We start from the raw sequence: 27922 nt of genomic DNA on the forward strand, positions 1-27922 counted from the left end.
CAGGTGCTCAGGGAAGAGAGGAACCTGAACCCAATCCTGAGATCCCTTGCTAGGCAGCTCCTACTATGTGCTCCAGCCATGATGGATCTAGAGAGGTATCCTCGCTCTGGGTATCACTCGGTTCTCCTTGTCTAGGTCAGGAGTTTCTAGAATCCTCCATCTCAGCTCAGACTGCATAGTCAGGTCGGATGGTCACACTTTCTGTACAATGACATGAAATGCCCGGTGCCATCATGTGAGCTGCATGAACACTTCAAGGCTTGGGGATTCCCTCCACCCTCACAAGGGTCTCCAAGTCATTCCTGCCCAAGTTTTTCCCAATTCAGTGCTCCTGTGACCTTCCTGTGACTGATCTGTGCACCTGTGCACATGCAAATGTCAGAACCCACTTGTACTAGAGAGTCCAGCCACATGGTGACCTTTGACAATGACAGGGGACAGTAAGTCTTGTCACATGATAATGAACATTTCCTCGTGCTGCCATCAGGTGTTAGAGACCATGTTGCAGCTGATCTTCTGTAACCACTGTCAGCAGGCACAACAAGGAATCCTCTGTCCCCAAACATAAGCAGGACTGAGCTGAGTAATGCTGAAAGCAAGCCCTAAACCTGGTCTTAATCCACAGAGATTTGTGTGTTCAGAGTGAACTGTGGTGTATGTGGTGTACCTAACACTCATGATGTGACTCTATGACACCCACACTACACACCCAGGGCTCCAAAGGGCAGAAACAACCACTCCTCATGCAGCTGGGCATGTCCTGGGGACAGTGGTGACCTGACCAAGACTTGGAGAAAAGGGGTTTCCCTTGGCAAAGACCCAGGAGGAGGGTGGTCAGCTCTGCATGGACTGTGGGAGTCGCAGGTCAGCTCTGCCACTGGACTCAGGACCCTGAAGACACACTGTGCCCAGGACACCTCTGACCCCCATCTTGTTGCAAGTTGACCCCCAGCTTGAGAAGCCCAGGACCCCTGGCTGCTGGGGAGAGGCAGCTTCACCTGCCTGGGATTCCAGCCCTCTGGTTGGATTACAGGGTCACAGAGAGGGACACCCTGGGCTCTGTTCCTGCTCATGTCAGTGCCCACCTGTCCTGAGAGTCCAGCTCCTGTCTGGGTGAGGAACAGAAATTGGCAATGTTTATATGCCAGATTGTCCTCAGAACTCCTGGTTCAATCCAGAAAATTAAATCATTTGTTTATTTTTTCAGAAATATGTCTTGGTAATATCTATACATTGGTTTATATAAAAAATTTTGTAATTTGCTGTTGGAGTTTTGATTTTTGTAATGCTATTTTCCAATTATGTTTCTATGAATGATATTTCCAGGTTTTAATCATATAAATATTTTAGTAGAGCACTTTAAGTGTAGACAATTATTGCTTCATTTTGCCATATCCATAAAGATATCCATCAGATGGATCAGATGAACAGCAGAGAGATTGCTATTGCATGTTGGGTAGATCTGAAATTTCTATATATGGCATGAACTTCTCAAAGTTTTAGCTATTTTTCTTTATACAAAATATAAATACAACTATTTTCCCTCATCGTAAGACCTTTGCAGCCCAAGAAAAAAACTACTAATAATCATATATCCACACTTTTCTCTGTTCAGGTAAACAAAAACAATATTGCATTTGAATTTACAGAGAATTTCCACAGTGGTTTACATTCTGTCACATTCACAAATTGAAAGCTCAGGACTTGCTCTGGGGTCTCGCTCAGCCCCGTCCTGAGCCCTGGTGGATGCTGGGTCACTTCCCCTAACATGAGGACCCTCACTTGCAGCCAGTCTGTACTTGAGTGCTTAAGCCTGCTTTTCTCATTACACACTTGCACCAGGTTAAGGTAATTAATTTAGGGATCTGACAGGGGAATACACTTAAAGGGCCTGAATGAGCAGTGATGGGTTGTATGCTGCTGTCTTTCACATGCGATGGTGTGTGATCATCAACGTCACTAAGAACGTCAGCCTCTCTCTCCATCAGACACACAGCTGGTGATTCCAGCTGTATTTTCATAGTCACACTGAAACCCAGTCCTTGTGAGGCAGAGGACAGCACCCTGACACATGGGTGAGGGGCCATGATGGACCAGGCTGTGCACACCAGCTGTCCATCACCTGTCCCTCCCTGGTGTTGGGAGCCCCCAGCTGCTGGGCTGCAGTCACTGTGAAGCACAGCCTGGCTGTGGCCACAGGTGCATGTGAACTGCAGGGCACCAGGACAAGGCCCTCTCTGCACCTGGTCCTCACCACCCACCCCCACCCTCACCTCCCTGCACCTTCCCATCTCCAGGGGCCACTGGTCCTCTCTCTGTCCAGGAGGCTGATGCAGTAGCTTCCCCACATGATGCTGGTGTGGTGATGGCCTCCCTCTTCCTGACTTAGGTCAGCTAGGTCCATGTGCTCCAGGTCCATGCCCATGTCCAGGAGGGACAGGATGCCATTCTCTTTGGCTAAGGTCCATTCCTCTTCTGTGGACAGCATATTTTCCACATCACCACTAAGGGACAACGTGGTGATCATGAATAGTGCTTCAACACTCCTGGGACCTAAGTTAGGACTCACCCCTTGGCCTCCAGGTCCCACTTGGTGGTCACACTGGACAGTGGTCCTGACCCCAGTCCTCAGGCTGTCCCACCCCATGTCTCTGCTCACCCAGGCTGTGCTGCACAGGTTGGAGTCTCTTGCCTGCTGCTCTCCTAGCTGGCCCTGCAGCTGGTAGACCTAGAGGGGTGGGTCCATAGTGGGCCTTGCTTCCAGGCTCCACTAGCCTTGGCCCCAGGGTCTCTTTGTAAGTGCTACACCTGTGACAATGCCCTGCTTGAGACCCATGTCCACCCAGGTCTTCATTTGGACACAGATGGAAGAAAACTCTTCTTGGCAGCATTGGCACCTGTGTGCCTGCAGAGTCAGCCACATGGGTCCTGCCAGGTTTGTTTCCGGAGAGACGATTCCAGCACCCAGATCAACCTGGCACAGACACTATACCCAGTCCAGGGCTGCATCCTTAGCTGTTTACTACAACTACCTCTGTCACCAGCTCCTGTGTGAGCTGATCCAGGCTGTGGGGCTCTGAGCAGCTGCAGAGGCTGATGATGTGCAATGACAGAGCTGTACTGCAGCAGGTTCTGGAGAACAGGATGCAGACCTCAAGGTGCTGCTCCTGCCCAGGGTTTCCTGAGGCTGCTCCACCACATGGCAGGAAGGCAGGAGGCAGAGAGGGGAAGCTGGGCTGGATGCCCGGAGTGGGGCTGGGATCACACTGGGGACTCAGCATGCCAGTGTGGGGAGCCTCCTTATTTAACAGAATCTGACTAGGTTGAGCCAAGGGACACAGAGGCCTGGCTTCTAGGAACTGCTGGGAAGTAGGTGGTGCTGCCTGGGAGTGTTTCCCTGTCTCCTTCTTGAATGTCTCCCTAAGTGCATGGCTCCCCTGACTCAACCCTATCTTGTCCATCACAGAAGAAGCTCTTGCTGGTTCTTGCCTCTTTTACCTCCATATTATAAATAAAAGAATTGGGCCACACAGTGTTTGTAAAGATGTTCGAGCTGGTATAGCCAGACCTGTCACACCCGTGTCTCATAGAGTATTGTCCCTTGTGTGGTCATTGAGTAGATAAGTATTTTGGAAAATACAAAATCCTCCAAAATCCTCATCTGGCAGTTAATTAACCCTTTCCTCCAGCAGTCTTAAGGGAATGTGGCTGCCCATGACAGTCCCACCTGCTCTCAGTGCTGCTCTACCTGGGCCTCCACCCAGAACTGCTATAGAGCAGGAGGACATGCAAATAGGGCCTCCCTCTGCTCATGAAAACCAGCCACCCTGACCCTGCAGCTCTGCACAGGAGCCCAGCCCTGGACTCCAGCTCATCCCACTCAGTGGTCAGGACTCAACACACGCCGCTCACCATGGACTGTGTGCTCAGCTGGGTTTTCCTTGTGGCTGTTTTCAAAGGTGATTAATGGAGAACAGAGATCCTGAGTGTGTGAGTAGACAGGAGTGAGAGAAAGAGTGGATGAGTGAGTGTCCTGACCAGGCTGCCTCTGTGTTTGCAGGTGTGCAGTGTGAGGTGCAGCTGGTGGAGTCTGGGGGAGGCTTGATGCAGCCTGGGGGGTCCCTGTGACTCTCTTGTGCAGCCTCTGGATTCACCTTCAGTAGCTACTACATGCACTGGTTCTGCCAGGCTCCAGGGAAGGGGCTGGAGTGGGTTGCTTTTATAAGTAAAGCTAATAGTTACAACACTGAATATGGAGGATTTGTAAAAGGGTGATTCACCATCTCCAGAGATGACGCAAAGAACACGCTGTACCTGCAAATGAGCAGCCTGAGAGCCAAGGACACGGCCACCTATTACTGTACAGCACACAGTGAGGGGACCTTAGTGTGATCCCAGACACAAACCTCCCTGCCTGGCAACAGGGCCAGCACACATGTCAGTCCAGAGAGCAAGTGCAGAGGCGTTGGGTCTTGTTGGGTCTTGCTTCCTGCTCTGGGGGCTTCTCCATATACCTTCTTCCCAGGGGAGCTTTGTGGTGAAGGCTCTGGAGAGAAAATGGGGTTATCAATTCATGCTTTCTTTTTCATTTGTGCCTCATTATTATAAATTATATTCAATTTGACATAATTCCACAGACATGGATTATGACCTCCTCCACTTCTGTCCCTGTTATTTTTCTCTCCATTCTCCTCTTTACTCCTCCTCTGTACCCTTCTCCCCTTCTTTTCTCAACAGATCTTTTTATCATTTTGTTTATGGTAGTGCTTCTTAGAGAACATAGGAGACATTCACTGAGGCACATCCTACAGGTGCACAGGGTAGTTTGGCCAATTTCATTCCACCTCCCCTCCATTCACCTGCTCCTCTAACCTCCCCCTCAGTTTACTTCTCTATTTTCTTATCTTCCAGTTCCAAGGGATTGCTCCAAACTCACTTTTCCTGTTTTGTTCTAAAATTTTCATTTGAGAGTAAACACTTGACATTTCACCCTCTGAATCTTACTTATGAAACCTACATGACATTATCCATTTCCATCCATTGTCCAGCAAAGGCTCTGACTTCACTCTTCCTTGTGGCTGAGTGGAATTGTGTTCTGAGTATACACCAACTTTCCTGCATCCATTCATCTGTTTATGGGCATCTGGGAACGTTCCATAATATTCTGTTATGAGAAACCCTGCTGTAACATTGATTGGCTATAATACCATGGTGTGCTGAGTTTAGCTCTGCGTGATCACTAATGAGGAGTGGGATGCTTTGTCTTATCGTGGTCCTATCCTCATCTCAAATCTACTTTCAAGAATGGAATCACTTATATGAAGGAAAACCAATGATACATCTGTGTATCTCTTCACCACATGCTCACCAGCATTTATTATTGTGTTCTTCATGATTGCCTTGTGATTGGAGAGAGATGAAATCTCACTGAAGTTTCAATTTGCCTTTCCTCATTACTAGGAATATTGAGCATGCTCCCATATTTGTGGGTGTCTTCTGTCATTTCTGTTGAAAAGTGTCTCTTTATTTCTTTTCCATTTATATATTGGTTATCTGTGTCCTGTCAGTAAGTGTTTGGTGTTCTTTATGTATTCTGGATATCAATGCCCTATCTGGGACTCGGAGGCAAAGATCTCCCATTCTGATGACTGTCTCTTCATGTTTTTGATTGTTTCCAGTCCTGTAAAAAATTTTTAATTGCATAGTGTCCTCCCACTGAATTTTATTTCATTTATGCACATTAATAACCTAGGTGAGGAATTCCATGTCTCTGCCATCACACAGGAGCACTGATGCTGTATTTACTTCTAGCATGTGCGGACTTTCTAGTATAATTCTTAGATTTCTGATCCACTTGGGATGAGTTTTTCTTGGGTGACAGATAATGATCTATTACATTCTTTTACATATACATATTCAGTTTTGCCAACACTCTTTTTGAAAAAGACTGTCGTTTCTACATCAAGACATTGGAAACTTTGTCAAGTGCCAGGTAACTACTAATGTGTGTTGGTCACTGTATCTTGTATTCCATTAGTCTTCATGTCTGCTTGGTGCCAGGACCATGCTGCTTTAGTTACTATAGCTCTATCAAATAATTTGAGGTCAGATAATGTCGTATCTCCAGCCTTGCTTTTCCTGCTTAGGATTGCTTTAACTATTGTTTGTTTATAATTTATCCATATAAATAGTTAGTCTTTTTTCTGGTTTTCTTTAAAATGTCTTTGGTATTTGCTGGAGATTTCACTATGTCTGTGTAACATTTTGACTGGTTTATCCACTTAATAATATTAATTCTGACTATACAGTAGTCAGAAGGGGAGGTCTTTCCATTTCTAAGTTCCTCAATTTCTCCCTGTGGTGTTCCTTGTTTCCGTTATAGAACTCATTAACTTCCATGATTAATTTTTTTCCCAGTGATTTTTTATGGTTATTTTATATGGGACATGTTTCCTGATTTCTTTCTCAGCAGACTCACTTTAGAAGTGTAGAAAATTGGTTTATTTATGTATGCATGATGTATTTGGCTAATTTTCTAAAGTTCTTTATTACATCGAGAAGCATTCTGATGGAGATATTGGTTCTTCCAGATATTGGATCATATGATCAGCAATTAGACATATTCATGCTTCTACTTTCTTCTCTACCCATTTAATTTCCTCCTCTTCCCTGGTTGCTCTGGCGAGAGTTCCAGGGACTAAGTTCACAGTACAAAAATAAATCATCCTGCAATATACTAGAAACTTGAAGATATGAGCAAAATTCTCAACACTTGTGACCTACATAAATTGAAGCAGAAGAATACAGAAATCTGAAACAGAAAAATATCAATCTGTGAAGCTGAACAACCATGAAAGTCCTTCCAAGACAGAAAACTCCAGAAACAGTCTGATTCTCTATTGATTCTAAAAAGAACTTTAAAGAAGAGATAGGGCTAATTTCCTCAGTTTACTCCATGAACAGGAGAAGGGGAAATCACTCTAAAAATCATTCTGCAAAACCAGCATCACCCAGGTACCAAAACCAAACACAGAGACACATCCAGCAAAGAAGAGTTCAGAACAATGTCATTGATGAAAAGAGATGTGAACTTCCTTAATAAAATATTGGCACACTGCATTCAAGAACATGTAAGAAGGTGGTGCACCACGATCAAGTGGGGTTCAGTACAGGGAGGGGAGGTTGGTCCAACATATACAGATCAATAATATAATATCAATGTGTGATTCACCACATTAATGGAAATGAGTACAAGAGTGAAAACATCACACAAACAGGTGCAGAAAAAGCACTTGACAAATTCAGCACCAGTCATGTTTAAAGCACTGGAGAAGAGAGTGGTGCTAGGACCTGACCTCAACTTCATAAGGGCTACTCACAACAACCCCAAGGCCACCACCATACTGAATGGAGGTAACCTGAAACAGATCCTCTAAATTCAGGACAAGGACAAGGGTGTCCACTCTCACCACTCTGACTCTGCAGACTCCCTGCACTACATACTTACATGTAGGTGCATTTTCACATGAGCAGCATGCAGAACTTCATCACTGAGGTGAAGGGACTCCTCTGTGGTCACCAGGATCACATGATGAGGAAGCTGAGGACACTGGTGAGTCATTTCCTTCAAATCTGATGAGAGGCTTCAGTGGAATTCCCTGATTAAGTATTTCCTTGGGATTCACTGTACAGCAATGAAGAAGCTAGTCCTGGGTCAGTGACCAGGACACCTGATGAACTTCAGGCTCATGGCCCTCTGTCTCCCAAGGATCGATGAGACTCAGCACTGGTCCGGACACTTTTGTTGCTTGTAAATGGAAGGTGTGGGGCGAGGGTCAGGGCTAGTTTTCTGCAGTGGGACAGGCAGCCAGGCTACGTCAACACAGTCTCTGAGCCCCAGTGACAACAGGAGGCCACTCAGGACCCCTGTCTTGCCAACATTTTCCCACCCCAGACCTGCCATGTTATGACAGGAACCTAATTGCCCAGATCCTGCCTGAGGCTCCAGGTGGCCCTGCATCTGACCTCTACTCAACAGTCCTGGGGGAAGTAGAGGATAGACATGAGGAAAAGCCAGTGAAGAAGTCTGATGACCCTTGTGCATGGTGCTACTGGTAGGGTGACTCTGAAGTCCTTCCATTACAGTGCTACTGGACTCTGGCCTTGGAAATAGTCACCATCAGAACCAGCACAGCCAACAGCCCTCTGCTGTGGAAGCCTCACCAGAGAAATCTGGACTCAGTATGGGAAGTTCAAGACCCCAGGTTCTTTAGAGTCAGAGTCAGTTCTCTCTTTGGCCATATGACCACAGAGCCTCTCTCATCAACCCTTGTGAACCTCTTTGCTGCTGCTATTCCTCAGCTTCCAGGGATATTAAATAGGACCTGTCTGCCCCACACTCAATTGGAGGGCCAGACATAAGACACACAAGGCCCATGCATATCAGTATGTCAGAGGGATTAAAGTAACATGTCCTCAACCAGAGTCAGCAAGAACCCTGTGACTTGTCCTTGTGGAAGGGACTGTCTTCTTCCTTGGTCATCCTGGGGACTTGGATGTGTCCCAGGTGAACAGTGGGTTGGCTGGATAAATTTTGGTAGCCTCAAACACTCTAACCCAATCCTTGAGTCGAGAGTCAAAGTCACCACCGACACAACCAGAATTAACTTGCATTAGCTTCACTGCCTGAAAACTGAAAATGTGTTCATGTATCACTGGGACACATAGTGGATGTGTGTTTTCAATACACAAATGTCCCAACATGGAGATCAGGTCCAACATGTGCTCAGTTCCAGCAGAAACATCAAGACCAGCAGAAGAGCTCAGGACCAGTAGTGAGCACTCAGGACCAGCACTTACCACTCATGAAAAGTAGGCGTCTGAGGACCAACAGGGAAATGAAGACCACCAGGGAGCTCAGGACAGTAGGAGATGTGCAGGATCACAAGGGGGAGCTAAGGATCAGTAGGGAGCTCAGGCACAGGAGAAGGAGATGAAGACCAGCAGGTAGCTCAGGAACAAATGGGAGCTAAGAAACAGGAGGAGCTCAGGGCAGCATCTGGAGCTCAGTGTCAGCAGAGAGAGAGCTCAGGAACATCAGGGAGCTCACTGTCAGTATAGACAACTCAGGACCATCAGGGAGCTCAAGACCAGGGCAGGGAGCTCAGAAAAGCAGTGAGCTCATGATCTGCAGGGTAGCTCAGGAGAAAGAGTACAGGGCCAGAGCCAGGGACAGGTGCCCTTGGAGACTGTGCTGGTATTCAGAGTCTGCAGTTTCCTCTCCAGAGAGATCTCCAGGGAACACCTTGAACATGTGACAGTGCTCCTGCCATGTCGTCTGTGAAGACAAAGTTATGATGTACCAGGAACGCACTCTCACAGGAACGTGGGGGAAGAAATCCCTCCATTCTAGTCACTGCAATCAGATCCGAGAAGCTCAGCAAACCTGGCTGGTCTTTTCCCATCCGGAAAGAGGTGGGTTGCTGGGATTCCCATCGGGACAGTCTCTAGGATCTGGAGGAGGATCTCTGAGTCTTGCTGTCCAGGCCCTCCTGGCGTCCTCTTGCAAGGAAAGATTTGGAAAGTGCAAGTGACTAGGAAAAATGGGGCAGAGTCTTAGAACGGACATTGCTCTGCTGAAACTTCCTGGGCCCTGCCATCACTTTGGGCTTTAGGGTGACTTGCAGGACCCCAGGGTGCTGTGAGCTCTGGGGGTCAGTGTGGGGTCCTGGTAAACCCTGTCCTGCAGCTGCAGCATGACACCAAATCCCACACGCTGAATGTCCTGCCCAGCTGTCCTCTGCACCACAGCTGCCCGGTCCTCCACGCACTGCCTCCTGACAGTCCTTTCACCTCTTTTCCTCCTTTCTGTGCAGTAGAAAATGACTCCTTGTCTCTCCCGTCAACCTCAGCTCTGTCAGGAGGAAGAGTCTCACTCACTGAGCAGGGGTTTGATTTCCAGCCATGTGGGCTTTGGAACCATGTCTTACAGGATTCACGGGTTCCCTCCGGGGAGATTCTGATTTAAAAAATGAAGAAGAACATGCTCAGTAAGAGGTTTCCCTCTTTCTTCATGTTCCTTTAATGTTATTTCTGTCAAAACATATACAAAATAATTTTTTAATTTTAATTTATTTTTATTGTAAACAAATGGGATACATGTTGTTTCTGTTTGTACATGAAGTAACAGCACATCATTTGTGTAACATACATTTACATAGGGTAATGATGTTGGATTCATTCTGTTATTTTTCCTCCCCCCCCACCCCTCCCACCTCTCTTTTCCCTCTCTACAGTCCCTCCTTCCTCCATTCTTGCACCCCTCCCACCACCCATTATGTGTCATCATCCACTTATCAGTGAGATCATTCATCCTTTGTTTTATTGAGATTGGTTTATCTCACTTAGCATGATATTCTCCAATTTCATCCATTTGCCTGCAAATGCCATAATTTTATTATTATTTATACCTGAGGAATATTCCATTGTATATATATACCACAGTTTCTTTATCCATTCATCAATTGAAGGACATCTAGGTTGGTTCCACAATCTGGCTATTGTGAATTGAGCAGCTATGAACATTGATGTGGCTGCATCTCTGTTTTATGCTGATTTTAAGTCCTTTGGGTATAGACCAAAGAGTGGGATAACTGGGTCAAATGGTGTGTCCATTCCAAGTTTTCTAAGGAATCTCCACACTGCTTTCCAGAGTGGCTGCACTAATTTGTAGCCCCACCAGTAATGTACGAGTGTACCTTTTTCCCCACATCCTCTCCAAAACCTATTGTTGCTTGTATTCTTGATAAAGGCCATTCTAATTGGGGTGAGATAGAATCTTAGTGTAGTTTTCATTTTCATTTCTCTGATTACAAAAGATGATGAACATTTTTTCATATGTTTTGTTGGGGACTATGCCATGCGGACTAGGACAAAATGTAGGCTGGCAGCCAGCCAGAAGTTGTTTTGATCACATCGGCAGTGAGGAAGTCGGATAACATAAACACATTCAGGTGCTTGTCATTGGCCATTTTCAAGAGAGTCCATGCACACAATGAGTGCACATGTGTTCCCGAGTGCTCCTGCTCGTGCCTGCTCATTTTGACCTTTCTCATGATTGGGCAGTTGGCTCCTCACCTGATCTTCGCTTAACTGGCGTGACCCTACCCTCCGCCTCCTGGAGGGAATATAAGCAGACAGTAGGCAGAAAGCAGTAAGCAGTAGGCAGAAGACAGAAGGCAGATTGCAGATTGCAGAGCGGAGGACTAAGAACACACCACTAGGTCGCAGATCAGAGATTGCAGTATGTGGGACACACCACTAAGAAGCACCTCTGATAGACAGCACCATTAGCACACACCTCTAGCACGCACCTTTAGTTTGCAGAATGCAGGACACACCTCTAAGAAGAAGCAGCAGAAATATAAGAAGAAATAGACCTTTGAAAGCGTAGCAAGCCTCTTTATCAAAACTCCCTCTTAAAGCCTCTTTCTCTAAATGCAAGCAAGCTTCTCTTCTTCTATAAGCTAGAGAATAAGCAAACAAGCAAGGAAGCAGCTCAGGAATAGAAGTAGTTTATTTCCAGTCCACTTCCAATAAATACCCGCGAGATTGTTGCCGCAGGTGGTAACTAATATCTGCAGGATTCTTGCTGCGGGTGGTGACAATGTTTGTTGATTGCTTGTAGATATTCTGTGAAGTGTCTGTTCATATCCTTAGCCATTTGATGATTGGGTTATTTGTATTCTTCATGTAGTGTTTTTGAGTTCTTTATATATTCTGGAAATTAGTGCTCTATCTGAAGTATGAGTGGCAAAGATTTTCTCCCATTCTGTAGGCTCTCTCTTCACATTGCTGATAGTTTCCTTTGCTGAGAGAAAGCTATTTAGTTTTAGTTTGAATCTATCCCAGTTATTGATTCTTGCTTTTATTTCTTGTGCTATGGGAGTCCTGTTAAGGAAGTCTGATCCTAAGACAACGAGGTGAAGATGTGGACCTACTTTTTCTTCTATCAAATGCAGGGTCTCTGGTCTGATTTCAAGGTCCTTGATCCATTGTGAGTTGATTTTTGTGCAGAGTGAGACATAGGGTTTTAGATTCATTCTGTTGCATATGGATTTCCAGTTTTCCCAGCACCATTTGTTGAAGAGGCTATCATTCTCCATTGCATATTTTTGTCATCTTTGTCTAGTATGAAAAAATTGTATTTATTTGGGTTTGTGTCCGTGTCCTCTATTATGCATTGATCTACTTATTTTGGTTCCAATACCATGCCATTTTTATTACTATTGTAGTATAGTTTTTATACTATTTTGTAGTATAGTTGAAGTCTGGTATTGTGATACCCCATGTTTCATTCTTCCTGCTAAAGAGTGCTTTAGGTATTCTGGGTTTCTTATTCTTCCAGATGAATTTTATGATTACTTGCCCTATTTCTGTAAGTTACATCATTGGGAATTGAATTGGAATTGCATTGAATCTGTATAGCACTTTTAGTAGGTTGGCCATTTTGACAATATGAATTCTGCCTATCCAAGAACATGGGAGATCTTTCCACCTTATACTGTCTTCCTCAAATTCTTTCTTCAATGTTTTGAAGTTTTCATATAGATATCTTTTACCTCTTTGGTTAGATTGATTCCCAAGAATTTCATTTTTTCGAGGCTATTGCAAATGGAGTTGTTTTCCTCATTTCCCTTTCAGATGTTTCATCGCTTGCATATAAAAATGCTTTAGATATATGTGTGTTGATTTTATAGCGAGCTAATTTGCTGAATTCATTGATGAGGTCTAGAAGTTTTCTGCAGCAGTTTTTTGGATCCTCTAAATAAAGAATCATGTCATCAGCAAATAGTGACAGCTTAAGTTCCTCTTTTCCTATTTGTATCCCTTTAATTTCTTTGATCTCTCTCATTGCTCTGACTAGAATTTCAAGGACAATGTTGAATAGAAGTGGTGAAAAAGAATATCCCTGTCTTGTTCCCAATTTAAAAGGGAATGCTTTTGGTTTTCCTCCATTAAGACTGATTCTGGCCATGGGCTTAGCATAAATAGCCTTTACAATGTTCAGGTATGTTCCTACTATCTCTGTTTTTTCTAGTGTTTTGAGCATGAAGGGGTGTTGTATTTTGTTGAACACTTTTTCTGCATCAATTGAAATAAGCATATGATTCTTATTCTTAAGTCTATTGACAAGGTGGATTAAGTTTACTGATTTACGGATATTAAACCATCCTTGCATTCCAGCGATGCACCCCGACTTGATTGTGGTGCACGATTTTCTTAATATGTTTTTGGATATGGTTTGCCAATTGTCTCTGCCTGGTTTGGGTATGAGGGTGATATTAGCTTCATAGAATGAGTTTGGTATGGTACCCTCCTTTTCTATTTCCTGGAATATTTTGAGAAATATTGGAATGAGTTCTTCTTTGAAGTTCTTGTAGAACTCGACTGAGAATCATCTGGTCCTGGGCTTTCCTTCGATGGTATGTTTTTAATGGTTTCTTCTATTTCATTGCCTAATATTAATCTGTTTAAATTGTGTATGTCCTCCTGGTTCAGTTTGGGAGGAGCATATGTCTCCAAAAATTTGTCAATGTCTTCGGTAGTTTCGATTTTTTGGAATGCAGATTTTCAAAGTAGTTTCTCATTATGTTTTGTATTTCAGTGGTGTCTGTCGTGATATTTCCTTTTCATCACGAATTTTAGTAATTTGAATTTTCTCTCTCCTTCTCTTTGTTAGTGTGGCTAAGGGTTTGTCTATTTTGTTTACTTTCTCAAAGAACCAAGTTTTTGTTTTGTCAATTTTTTGAATTGTTTCTTTGGTTTCAATTTTATTGATTTCAGCTGTGATTTTAATTATTTCCTATCTTCTACTATTTTGCTGTTTTTATGTTCTTCTTTTCCTAGGGCTTTGAGCTGTAATGTTAGGTCATTTAGTTGTTTACTTTTCATTCTTTTCTGGCATGTGCTCCATGCAATGAATTTTCCCCTTAGTACCGCTTTCATAGTGTCCCAGAGATTTTGATATGTTGTATCGCCATTCTCATTGACTGGTGAGATGGACTTGCCAGATGTTTAAAATCAAGACTTAAAGATTGAGATTAAAATAAAAGGGCCAAGAAAATGAATATTTGGATCTTGCACTCAGAGTCAGCCTTAACTCAGGGAACAAGAGGACTTCTCTGGGCCACATGACCTCCTGATCAGGGAGATTAATGAGACCACTAGAGGATGAGAAGCCAATTACTTCACCTGATGCAGAGGAGGATTCTTGGAAAAGGGGGACATTCCTAATCCTTCAAAGGAAGTCTCCTCAACAAGGAGACCCCGCTTAGTGAATGGCACTGAAGGGGCTAAGAAGCTGCTCTCACGTTCCCCATGAGTGACCCCTGTGGGAACTCAGCTGACTCTTAACACCAAATAGAAACAAGGTCAATTTGAGAAGCTTGATCTTAAACACCTAGCAGAAACAGTTAAAACAAAAACACAGTCATACCTGGACATTTTAAAAACTAAACAATAGTTATTTTAATGTAAGATCAGATGTACACTTGTGTTAGACTCCCCAAAATAAATAAAACTGAATGTAACAAAAAAGATTCTTAGCCAAGAGTATCTGATAATTATCAAAAGAAACTTCCAGAGTTATAAGTTTTTATTCAGTTTAAGGCCAACAGATCTTCTTAAACTCCTATACAGGTAACCTTAAACAATTTGGCTAGTATGATTCTCTAGTCCTAAATAACAAAAATAAGGGGATGTCTACTAAACAAAGAGATCATGGTAATAAAAAATATTTTACAAAAATCAGATGACATTAGGAAAGTTAATTAAATGTTGTGTTTACATTCCTGATAACACCGACAATGTTCAAGATTTACAAATAAAGGACTTATCATCTCCAGCCCTGTTAGACTTTGTTAGGCCTTTTTATGGAAACAAGGTCTCAGCTCTTCCACCTTCTGTTAAGAGATTACTGATTTCTAACATCTTCATGATATTCATTGACAAGTTCCCGATGCTACAATATTTATTTTCTGTTAACCTCATTTTAGTATTAATGTCTTTTTGTTTCTTTCATAGAACCAGACATTCACCCCTAGAAAGACCAAATTCTAAAGAGGGACTCCAAACTGCTTGCCCCACTGCACGTTGCCCCTTCTCAGATGGAAGTCGCAAGAGTGGTCATTGCCCTTTTTCCTTACAGCAGTAATAAGTCCCTAAAACTAGAGGGGTAATGAAAAAATTAAAAAGAAAGCCATGAAACAGTCCCCACCCACAGTCTGCTCCAGCATGAGTGAGCCCACCTCCCACCAAGAGTCAGGTCATGCACACTATGGGCACTGAGGAGGTCACCAGGAGTGTCCACTTGGAAGCTGGAAAAGGGTCAGGTGAGCATTCTGTCCAGGGTGAGAGCAAAATCCAAATCCATACCTGCAATTTGCCACATATGAGCTGTTGCACACAGTGATCCACCACTACTCTTTCTGTGTGATTTTGCAATCACATCTTGAAGGTGACTCTGATCCCTCTATCATAATTATGTTCATAAGAAAAAAGCAATTGTTTTGGATGACATATGCAAAAAAGAAAAAAATATATGCAAAAGAAATTTCAGTTTCCTGAGAGCTTCTATGTGCCCTGGTCTGGCCCATGACACTCCCCTCTGCTCTCAGCGCTGCACTACCTGGGCCTCCACCCAGAGCTGCTATAGAGCAGGAGGACATGCAAATTGGGCCTCCCTTTGTTCATGAAAACCAGCCCACCAAGACCCAGAGCTGTACACAGGAGCCCAGCCCTGGACTCCAGCTCATCCCATTCAGTGGTCAGCACTGAGCAGTGACAAAGGACAAGCACTATGTAGTGACTCCACCCCTTGATGAACAGGGGTCAGGAGAAGCACACTCACCCTCCACAGCCATGGACAGCACCAGGCCCCTTACATCAACAGACTGAGCAGAGCAGAGCTGCCCTGTATGCAGTGTCCAGAACACAGCAATATGATCCATGCTCAGTGCCCTCTGCAGGCTCTGCAGGGGCCTCACCTGATGCTTTGAGGAAGTGTCTGTGGCTTAAGGTGGCAGGAGCCATGCACAGCAGCTTCCTCAGGACAGGGGAGGTGAGTGAGGATGAGCAAGTTGAGGAAAGCCACCACCTGTCCAGGTGGGCATGGGATCTAGGAAAAGACCCAGGAGGACTGACTCCTGTGAGGACAGACAGGACACAGGGAGTCACCTGAATGTGTGGAGGCAGCAGAGGCCGTGCTCAGCAGGCACCTCTGCAGCAGCAGTGCTCACTGTGAGGGACCCACATCAATGAGCTGCTGCTACAGTCCAAGCTGGCAGCACAGGAGGACAGCCAGGGTCCACCTTTCCCATCCACACACACCTCAGGGGCCTGGGCGAAGGATTATTTGCCCAGCAGCCTCTGCATGCTTGTCCTCCTGGTGGACTCTCACCTGCTCATGGACTCCTACATGCACAGTTCAGGACCTGGGAAATCAACAGCTGGGGATAAACCTGCACAGGACTATGGAGTTCCAGTAGCCTCTACACTCTTGCTCCTAAGTGTCTGCAGGGAGCACTCAGGATATCAGGAAACATGGCTGTATCAGAATGTTTGCTTGCTCCCTGTCAATGTGGCCTTACCTAAGACTTTGCCACCAACTGCTCCAGTTTCTCATGCTGACTTCATTTAAAACCTCCCCATATGCATTGTCCTCCCTGGTTGAGGTGAAGCATTTCACCATGTTCACAATTCCTCATTGGGTTTTCTCAAGTTTACAGGAAAAAATACAACCTGCATTTCTAAATGTGTTAACACAGCACCCTGGGAGAGCACAGAGAAAACACTACTCACATTCCCTCACATATGGTCTTCATCCTGCCTTGAATTCCTGACAGGGAGCACATGACAATGTGCTGGGTGAGGACAGGGAGCTGGGTTGCTTTGTCCTCTGGACCAGTGCAGTTCCCAGAGCTGAGCATGGGCCAGAGAGTGGGGTCCTCACAGGGCTGCAGGTCTGCAAGGCAGGGCCTCCCATCTCAGCCTATATGATTTCCACAGGAGGTCAGGGGAAGGGGACATGGCCTGCCCCAGCCCACAAAGTCTCTGCACCTGTCCTCATGGCCCTACTCCTGAGTTTCAACTCAGTTATGATTGACACAGGCAGGTTGCAGAGCTGGAAGCAAATCTCCAGTGCAAACTGCAGACACCTGTTGCATTGTCAGTCACTGAGTCTAATGGGCAGAGCAAGGCAGGTATCTCAGAGCATCTATTCCACCCAGCACTGACCTCCATCTTTCAGAGGGCCATGCTGAGCTCTCATATGACTTAATCTGTGCACTCCGAGTCTGACTCACAAGGACCCAGGGACACTGCACAAACTCATACCCTATGAGTCTTGGAGACAGCAAGATATGGAGGTTTAGGAGCACCACAGACAAGGGTGAGGTCAAGGCTAGGAAGATAATCAAGGTAGGAGGCCAAAAGGTGCCTGAGTGGGAGCAGGCTGTCTCTTGAACTTCCCCTCCATTCTCTGAAAAGCCTATTGCACCCTCTGCCTTTCCCCAGCACAAACCCTTCCCTGGAGTTCGCAGCACAGAGCAAAGGAACTGAGGGAACCACCTCCTGTCTCTTTCCTAAGCATGGCTGTGCACTCCTACAGGAAACCCCCTATGTGTGGTGCTGCCAACCCCTGAATATTGGCCTGTACATTCCTGATGGCTGCAGGAGGAGAACTCGCAGGAATCAGGGAGTACTGAGGTTGCCTCCCATTGCATCTGAGCAGCACAAGGTCAGCACACTCCCTGAGAAGGATGGTGGCCCTGCCACCTGCTCCCCAATTGTATCTAGTTCCTCCCCCATGCAAAGCAGCCTGAGTCTCAGGCTAAAAGCCCAGCCCTGGCTGAGCAGCCCTGGGTCCATTTCATAGGGTGTTCATTGAAGCATGAAGGACCTGTGTTGCCGTTCTCCCTGCCATTTGTGAGAGTCGAGGGATATCAAGAGATAAAGGGGGCATCCAGCTTCTGGTGTGACTGACTGGATGGAAGTGATGCTCCTTGTCCCCAGGTGTCGTGACCCTGGTGCATATGCAGGAGTCCAAACTGGCCAGGTTAAGCACTCATAGAACCTGTCCCTCACCTATGCTGTGTCTGTATTTTCTTTACCCAACTATGGTGGAGCTGGATCTGCCAGCTTCCAAGGAAATTCCTATAGTGGGTTAGAAGGACAGGTAATGTTGGAAGCAGATACCATTACACAACTGGTCCTGAGTCCCTGCCAGTCTTCAATGTTCCTTGAGGTTTCTGAGCACATGCTGGTACTTTTTCCCAGGGGTTCTTTGTCAATTGCACTTACAGAAGTTGTGACCTGTATTGGTACAGTGTCATCATCACCGGGGATATTTCCAACAGCCATGTTCATTAGCACTCAACTCACCAGCAAGAATCCCGAGCATACAGATGTATATTCAAGTGGGAGACATACAGTTAGGGAACTCAGTGTGAGTCCAGTGAGTCACCAGCCTGCAGGTGGTGGTGAGGACCTGCAGTGACCTGGGACCTGCAGGGGGATAATCAATGGGGCAGGGGAGCAGAGGACCAACAGGGCATTTGAAGACAAGCATTGAGTCCTGTATCAACAGGTGAGGTAAAGATGTGCAGTTGCAGCTCAGGAGGAGAAATAGATTCAGGACAACTAACAGGACCTAATGACCAGTTAGGGGTACTTAGAATAGGCATGGAAATCAAGACCTATGGAGAGAACATAGGATCAACAGAGGGAACTCAGGACTAGCAAGAGGCTCATGGGCAGTAGGAAGAACTCAGGGCCACCAGGGGATCAGGAAAAGAAGGAAGAACCCAGGACCAGCAGGAAGAGCTCAAGATCAGCAGCAACTTAAGATGCAGAAGAGGGACACTCAGGAGCAGGAGGGAACCACCATGAGTAATAGAGGGCCCTCAGGACCAGCAGGGCACACAGGACCAGCACAGAGTTCAAGACCATCAGCCTCACATCTCAGCCCGGAGAAAAAGGTGAAGAATGTTCTGGGCAGACTTTGCTGTGTAAATTGTGGTATCTCTTTTCATCTCAAGAATTCCTCTAGTCTTCTGTATATTTGAACTTCTTAATTTTTGTCCATCTTAATTTCAGTAACTAATGTTTTGCTTTTCTACTAGATTCATATTCCTGTGAGGATTCACATATTTCTGATATTCAACCTTGAGTTCTGAGCCATGATTACTATTACAGTAAGACTGAGGGAACTTTTCAATATTATATAACTCCTTCATCTTAAGCATGCAGACAGAGGAGGAGCCACATCTTTGTTTGAAGTAGAATCACAGGAACATGGAAAAAAATGTGAAGCATGCCCTGGTCCAGACTTCTACAGCAAGACCTCCTCAGTTTTTGAGCCATATCAAACCCATGTTCAAAGTTGTATTTGTATAGCTGTCCATGTACATGAGCTGCCTGAGAAGGAACTTTCCTCCCAGATCTCCATGCCCAGGAGGATCTGTCCATCATGTCCTCTTGTTTCTGTCATGTCCTGTGAACTAATGTTTTTTTTTTTTTTTTTTTTTTTGAGCAGAAAGCAAAGGCCCTGAACCCTGCACTGTCTGTGCACTGTGACTGTGTTCTTACAATGATCCTTAGACATTTTCCAAATGCAAGGGCAGAGGGTAGAGGGCAGGGATGTGGGCACACAGACAATATATTGGATCCATGAAACCTTGATCATAACAGAAATGCAGGAGTCAGTCACAGGCCAGGCTGAGGTGAAGGCTGTGCATGGGCACATTACCTCAGCAGGGCCCTTATGAAGAGCAGGCTGCTGGAGGCCACTGGCTCACACCTGGCCCAGGTGAGGAAGGGAAAGAGTCACATAAAGGACCCAGGTTTTCAAATTCAGGAGCTGGGGTCATCTAAAAATGACTCTGATTTGGTTAGAATGCAGGAGCTGCTTTTGAATCAGTTGATTCTCTAGAAATTAGAAACTTCATCCACAGGGCACATAAGGATTTGCAGTTGGTGGAAACATGGAGACCAGCAAGGTTTTCGCTGAGCATTTTCAGGACCTGCAGGAAGGTATCTGCAGGTTCAGTGTTTGCAGTGAGGTCATGATCGTCACCACAATGAATAAGGACAGGTGCCTAACATTTCTTATTAATAGGATGTGTTCACTCAGTTAGGCAGCAGATCAATTCCTGAATCCTCATCAGGAGATCAGCACCTTCACTTGTCCTCTCAGTGAATCTCCCTGACTAAGGAGAGTGTCTACTCTGTCCTCCAAATAATGGTGCTGTGGGCAGAGCATTTCTCACTTCAGTTATGCTGCACAAGGAAGGAGCCCTGGGCCTCCCTCTCCAAACCAGCATTCCCTTTCAGCTGTCAGCCTGTCTCCAGTGCTCTTGGTAAACCCAGTGGCTCTCAGCCTCAGGCATTACTTGTGTGCTGCCTCTGCTCCCAGGACCCTCACTGTGGTCCAGCCCCTCTCATGCTGTCCTCTCATTGTGGAGAATAGAAGGCAGGACAAATGAATGGAGAAATTCTGGGCAGTTTCCAGCCCATTCCTATCTATAGGATTGGCTCAACAGTCAAGAGGACAAGTGGGTCACAGGTTGGAGGGAAGGAGAGTGGGCTCACAGAAGGTAGCCTTTGCCCTTATGTGTTCTTGCTCCATCCTCACTTTCCCAGGTTGTACCTCTCAAATTTCACAGAAGTAACAGAAGAAATATTCATGAGAACAAAGAAAAGGCTCTTTTCCTAGTCTTGGGGAACACCATCCTCAGTTCTGTGCTATTGTTCAGTCACCATTGAGGGTTCTTACTTCAGGGCTGGTGTTTTACCTGGGGCCACTAGCATGCTAGGCAAGTTCCCGCCACTCTGAGATTCTCCCAAGTCCAGGGAACAAAGTCTGTGTGCTAGTACTGGACTTAGGATGGTGGGCTACTCCTCTGACAAACTTCCAGCACACCTTATTCCAAATGCTCTCCTGTCACAGATAAAACTCCACTTGGGTTCAAGAGGAACACATCTCAGGAGTGCTAAGGACCTGGGCAGCCTGACCTCAGCCTCTTCAGATGTAAGAAGAGGCTCAATCACATGGAAATTCCTCCTCCTTCTCTTGGTTCAAATGCCCTGTGGGCTGTGGGAGCTCACAGCTCTCTGCTCACACAGGGCTGAGCTCTCTGGGAAGGCAGGTGTGGTCTAGAAATGAGTCTGCTGGATCTTCTCCTGTGCCCTGCCACAGCTCCCCTAGGACATTGTCCACAGTGTCAGAGCTAGAATCATGGTGAGAGTATGACTGCAGGTGACTGACCAGGACTTCTTGTCCTTGTCCCCAGGCATCCTGTTCCAGGTGCAGCTGCAGGAGTTGGGATGTGGCCTGGCTAAGCCCTCACAGACCCTGTCCCTCACCCTGCCATATTTGGATTCTCAATCACCACCAGCAAGTACTGCTGGAGCTGGATCCATCAGCCCCCAGCGAAGGGACTGAAAAGGATAGCGTACATTTGTTAAGGTGGTAGCACTAACAACAGCTCATGCCTCAAGAACTGAGTGTCTATATCAAGAGACATGTCCAAGAACCAGTACCCCCTGCAGCTGAGGTCCCTGACCTCCCAGGACATGTCCACCTATTACTGTGCCAGAGACACAGTGAAGGGCACCTCAGTGTGAGCCCAGCCACAAATCTCCCTGCAGAGATCCAGGTCCATCAGAGGGCACTAAGCACACAGGGAGCTCAGAGTCAGCCCAGCAGGAGGTGCACACAGAGGAGAGAGTACTACACCTTGGTTCTTGAGGATCCTCCCCAGACAGCACCTGACCTGACACCACCTTCTGTGGAGATATATGAGATCTCCACTCTCTCAATCCCTCAGAAACGTTTTTCTTGTACAGTTCAGGCCAGTCTGAAATTCTTTCACCACAGACCACACTATTTTGTTTGTGAAGATTTGTTTTTGCTTTTCAATGACACTTCCTGAGCAGTGCCTTTAAAATGAAATTTACCAATATTTATTTTGAGTAGTTATATTCAGTCCCAGGTGCTCCTCCACGGAGCCCCATCCCAGCCTTGATTTCATCTTATTTTGACACAGTTTATCCACAGATACCCAGGCTGGTCTTGGAAAGTTGTCCTCCTACCTCAGCCTCCACAATACCTTGGTTACATGTGAGCTCACCATGCTCAGGGTACCTTTATGAACTTCTGATGCCAGGTCTTACCCCTCCATGCTCAGGGCATCCCTGTCCCCTTCCCAAACTCTTCCCCATTCCCAGTTCACCCAGTGTCTTTCTAGACATTGTAAGGTCACAGTACACACTTCTTCCTGGATCCTACACAAGCCAGAGCCTTCTACTCCTGGTTACTTTCGACAAGGTCTGCAGGCAGTGTTTGTTCCCCCATGTTAAGGAGGGATAGCCCTAGGGTTGAGTAGTTAGAGACCATTGAAGCTGCCACACTTACTGCCATCACATCACAGCACCCTCAGTGTCGAATTATCTGATCCACATGTCCAAAGATTAGGCTAAGAAATGCAGACCACAAATTCTGAACCTGGTCAAATAAACAGACATGCGTTTGTTAAGTGTGAACTGTGGTGTGTGTGAACTGTCTACCCCTCATGATGAGGCTCTGTACACCCACACCCCACACCTAGGACTCCAAAGGGTGGAGTCACCCACTCCTCCCCCAGCTGTGCATGACCTGTGGACAGGGGTGACCTGAGCAAGGTCTTGGAGAGAAAGGGCTCCCTGTGTAATGTCCCAGGAGTGAAGGAGGTCAGCTCTGCATGGACTGTGGGAGCTGCAGGTAGGCTCTGTCAGTGGCCTCAGGACCCTGTCCACACTGTGTGCACAGGTCCACTCTGATCCCCACGTAGTTGCAAGGTGACCCCAAGTCTGAGAAGCCCAGGACACGTGGCAGCTGGGGAGAGGCATCATAGGCCTGCCTATGTTTCCAGTCCTGTGGATGAATTGGAGGGTCACAGAGAGGGACACCATGGGCTCTGTTCTTGCTCTCATCAGTGCCCAACTGTCCTGCAAGTCCAACTCCAGTCCGGGTGAAAATGAGCTTCAGCAATTTTTATATCCCAGATTGTAATAAACTACATCTGGTTCATGCCATACGATCAAATCACTCCCTGTGTTTTCACAATCTGTGTGAAGAGCTGCAGCACTGAATCCATGTAAAATTTTATGTTACCAATGGAGAGTGCAGTTTCATATGTTTTATCATTTTAATTCTCTAATAGTGACTTATGCAAGTTTGTGTTGCTCATGTTGACACCTTCACAATCATATAAACATAACTTTATAGTAGAGAAGTTGCTTCCTGCCCACTTTGTCTTGCTGAAATTATTCTATGTGGTATCATCTCTTCATTTCATTTGCTATTTTTCTTCATATTAATGAAAAAACTGGTTTTCCTGTGTTGTAGTCCTCTGATGACCTGAGAAATACCTGAATAACAATCAAACATAGACAGCTAGTGGTATTTTAGTGAACAACGTGGATATTGCTCCTGAACAAAGACAGAATTTTCCCAGGAGCTCACTTTTCCCATGGTTCAGTTCCTGCCTCCTCTGCTTCATCCTCATGTTCAGAGGTGGAAGGACAGATACAAAGCTCAGAAGTTGCTTCCTGTATCCTTCATTTGAATTCCTTACCTACCATCATCTTCTCAACTTATATTCTGTTTTTCTTCCTACAAAGTAAATATGCATTGATTTCCTCTGCTGAATGTCTTGGATGTCTTTAAGTATATGAGCCTAATAAGAGTACCTTCTATAAAATTTTATGTGTATTTAATAGATCAAAGTAGATGTTGTGTCAGATTTTAAAAAGCTTTTTCCCAGGGACTCCCTTCCCCAGTGGTTAAGTGTCTGTCACCTTTGCCTCAAGGAAACTTCAGGACTTGCTTGGGGGCCTCACTCAGTCCCTTCCTGACCCTGGTGGATGCTGGGATGATGCTCCTTGAACACAGTGACCCTCATTGTCAGGGAGTCTGTATGGGATTGTTTAATGTGCTTTTCTGAGGATAGTATCTGCACACAGTTAAGTAGATTAGATTTAAGGATTGGAGAGTTGAATGTATTTGAAGGAACCAAGTAAACAAAGATGTGTTGAATACTGTCTTTCACAGGTGAGGGTGTGTGATCATCAACATTACCAAGAACGTCAGCCTCACTCTCCATGGACACATAGCTGGTCATTCCAGCTGTATTAACAGAATTACAATGAAACCCAGTCCTTGTGAGGCAGAGAAGAACACCCAGCACAGGAGTGAAGGGGTCATGATGGACCCAGGATGTGCACACCAGCTGTTCATCACCTCCTGTCCCTCCTTGGTGTTGGGAGTCCCCCAACTGCTGGGCTGCAGTCACTGTGAAGCACAGCCTGGCTGTGTCCACAGGTGGATGTGAGCTGCAGGCACCAGGACAAGGTCCTCTCTGCACCTGGTCCTCACCACCACCCCACCCTCACCCTCCCTGCACCTTCCCATCTCCAGGGACCACTGGTCCTCTCTCTGTCCAGGAGGCTGATGCAGTAGCTTCCCCACATGATGCTGGTGTGGTGATGGTCTCCCTCTGCCTGACTTAGGTCAGCTAGGTCCATGTGCTCCAGATCCATGCCCATGACCAGGAGGGACAGGACGCCATTCTCTTTGGCTAAGGTCCATTCCTCCTCTATGGACCGCATATTTTCCACATCACCACTAATGGTCAACGTGGTGATCATGAATAGTGCTTCAACACTCCTGGGCCTGAGTCAAGGACAGGCCTCTTGGATTCCACATCACACCTGCTATGCACACTGGGCAGAGGTCCTGTCCCCAGGCCTCAGGCTGCCCACCCCATGTCTCTGCTGACCTCAGGTCATGCTGCACAGGATGGGATCTCTTGTTTGCTGTTCTGCAAGCTGCCCCTGCAGCTGGTAGACCTACAGTTCTGGGATTTAGGTGGACCTTGCTCCAAGGCTCCTCTAGAAATGGCCCTAGGGGACTCTGTGTAGATGTCACACCTGGGACAAGCTCTGCGTGAGTCCCAGGGCTACCAGGGCAACTTCTGGAATCCAGGTGGACAAAGACACACCTCCACGCTCTGGCACCCTGTGTCCCTGCAGAGTTAGCCCCATGGGTGCTGCCAGGTTTGCTGCTGGTATGACTGTTCCAGGACCCAGATCAAACTGGCACAGACCAACACTTTACCCAGCCATGGCTGCACCACATCCTTAGATATTTACTACGACCACCTCAGGCCCAGCACCAGTGTGTGCAGAGTCCAGTCTGTGCTGCTCTGAGCAGCTCCTAGGCTGAACTCTCCCAGGGCTGCACCTCCTTCACTCAGCAGAAGCCCCAAGGCCAGGGTCTCTCCTGCCCCTGTCTCACCCTCAGGCACACAAGTCCCAACCATGGGCAAATCACCCCTGGAAGACAGTTGGAGCCTGGCTCTGTCTGCACTAGCAGAGGCTGTGTCTCTGTCACTGCATCCAAGATGGAAATGCCATCATGGCCACCACCTGTGACAATGGCCAGGTGACCAAGGGCCAGGCCTACAGTGCTGGGGCTGAGTGCCCCACACAGGACACAGAGCTTAGACTGTCTGGCCTTGTTGTGAGAGAGTCCAAAGGGCAGGAGGGACTTGGTGACCATGTGAGAGCAGTGAGGGCCAGGCTCAATGGGGGAAATTAAGACTGACCCTGGACACAGCACCAGTCCTATGGGGACACTGACTGGCCCTTCTCCCAGGCCTCTCACATGAGGGGCCTACAAGTGTCCCAGTGTACAGTCACTTCATGACAATGGAATCTGAGGACACAGACTGAGTTTCTCCCTGTCCACATCTGGACCCTGTGCCCACCACACATGGCAGCAGCATGTGGACCTCATGGTTCTGTGCAAGACGGAATCTCTGAGAAGAGGGAGGCCTCACAGGGAGGCACAGCCTCCCCACTGCAGGTGCCTCTGAGGCCCAGAGGGGGATGCATCCCTGGAGAGCAGGGAGCAGCAGAGTGGAGAAGACTCACAGTCCATTTCCAATGCAGGACGGGTCTGAGGACCTCACAAGATGTGTGCACCTGAGAGCTGGAGGAGGGTCAGCTGAGCACTGTGTCCAGGGTGAGAGCAAAGCCCAATACTCAGTCACTCTTGCCAGATATGAGCTGCTGGACACAGTGACCTCCACTCTAGCTACTGTGTGTCATTTTACATTTCACCATTGAGTCAAACCTGATCCCTCCAACATATGATTTTGTGTTTATATAAAATAATTTGAGATAATGGATGATAAGATCGAAGTAGAAAAATTCCCAAAATATACAATATATCACCAAATATATGAAAAATGTTCAACAGCTCTATTATGTAGAGGTTCATCAATCAAAAGTACGATTTCATCTCACTCTAGTGAGAAAGGCAATTATGAAGAATAAAAGCAATAATAGGTGTTGGCAAAGATGTGGGGGAAAACGTATAATCCTACCTGCTGGTAGAACTAAAAATTGATGCAACCACCCTGGAAAGCACTATGAAGATTCCTTAGAAAACTTGGAAAGGAACCACCATTTGACCCAGTTATCCAACTCCTAGGTCTATATGCAAAGGACTTATAATCAGCATACAGAGTGACACAGCATAGCAACATCTACAGCAGGTCCATTCACAACAGCTAAAATGTGGAACCAGCCTAGATGCCCTTCAATAGATGAATGGATAAAGAAACTGAGCTATATGTACACAATGGAATATTATTCATCATAAAAGAAGGATAAAATGATAGCATTAGCAGGTAAATGAATGGAGATGTAGAATGTCATGGTAAGGGAGATCCGTCAATTCCAAAAAAACAAAGGACAAACATTTCTCTGATATGTGGATGCTGATCCACAATGGGGGTGGCAATGGAAGAATGAAGAAACTTTGGGTTGGGTAGAGGGGAGTGAGCAGAGAATGTGGCATGGAGGTGGGAAACATGGTGGAATGAGATGGACATCAACACCTCATGCAAAGGTATGATCGCATGAATTGTGTGACTGCATCGTGTGCAGAGAAACAAGTTGTGTTCAATATGCGCAAACTGAATTGAAGTGCAGTCCACTGACAGGTACAATTAATAAGAACAAACAAAAATGTAACAGAAATTCTGCCTTCCTGAATGCTGTTCTGCTCATGACACTCCCACCTGCTCTCAGTGCTGCTCTGCCTGGGCCTCCACCCAGAGCTGCTATAGAGCACGAGGACATGCAAATAGGGCCTCCCTCTGCTCATGAAAACCAGCCACCCTGACCCTGCAGCTCTGCACAGGAGCCCAGCCCTGGACTCCAGCTCATCCCACTCAGTGGTCAGGACTCAACACAGGCTGCTCACCATGGAGTGTGCGCTCAGCTGGGTTTTCCTTGTGGCTGTTTTCAAAGGTGATTAATGGAGAACAGAGATCCTGAGTGTGTGAGTGGACAGGAGTGAGAGAAAGAGTGGATGAGTGAGTGTCCTGACCAGGCTGCCTCTGTGTTTGCAGGTGTGCAGTGTGAGGTGCAGCTGGTGGAGTCTGGGGGAGGCCTGGTGCAGCCTGGGGGGTCCCTGCGACTCTCCTGTGCAGCCTCTGGATTCACCTTCAGTAGCTACTGGATGCACTGGGTCTGCCAGGCTCCAGGGAAGGGGCTGGAGTGGGTTGCTCTTATAAGACACAAAGCTAATAGTTACACCACTGAATATGGAGCATCTGTAAAAGGCCGATTCACCATCTCCAGAAACGACGCAAAGAACACGCTGTACCTGCAAATGAGCAGCCTGAGAACCGAGGACACGGCCACCTATTACTGTGCTGCACACAGTGAGGGGACCTCAGTGTGAGCCCAGACACAAACCTCCCTGCATGGCACCAGGGCCAGCAGGGAGCGCCCAGCACACAGGGAGCTC

The 27922-nt window shown here is 46.5% G+C and overlaps 1 gene segment (V, D, J or C); it reads left to right on the plus strand.

Annotated features, from left to right (window-relative positions):
• The first annotated feature begins 3857 nt into the window (after window positions 1-3857).
• Window positions 3858-27856, plus strand: LOC124974732 (immunoglobulin heavy variable 3-72-like). The segment is given in 2 exon segments: window positions 3858-3959; window positions 27522-27856. Coding segments are annotated over 2 exon segments (381 nt in total).
• The last annotated feature ends 66 nt before the right edge of the window (window positions 27857-27922 follow it).

The sequence above is a fragment of the Sciurus carolinensis genome, unplaced genomic scaffold (genome assembly GCF_902686445.1).
Source record: "Sciurus carolinensis unplaced genomic scaffold, mSciCar1.2, whole genome shotgun sequence".
NCBI classification, from domain to species: domain Eukaryota; kingdom Metazoa; phylum Chordata; class Mammalia; order Rodentia; family Sciuridae; genus Sciurus; species Sciurus carolinensis.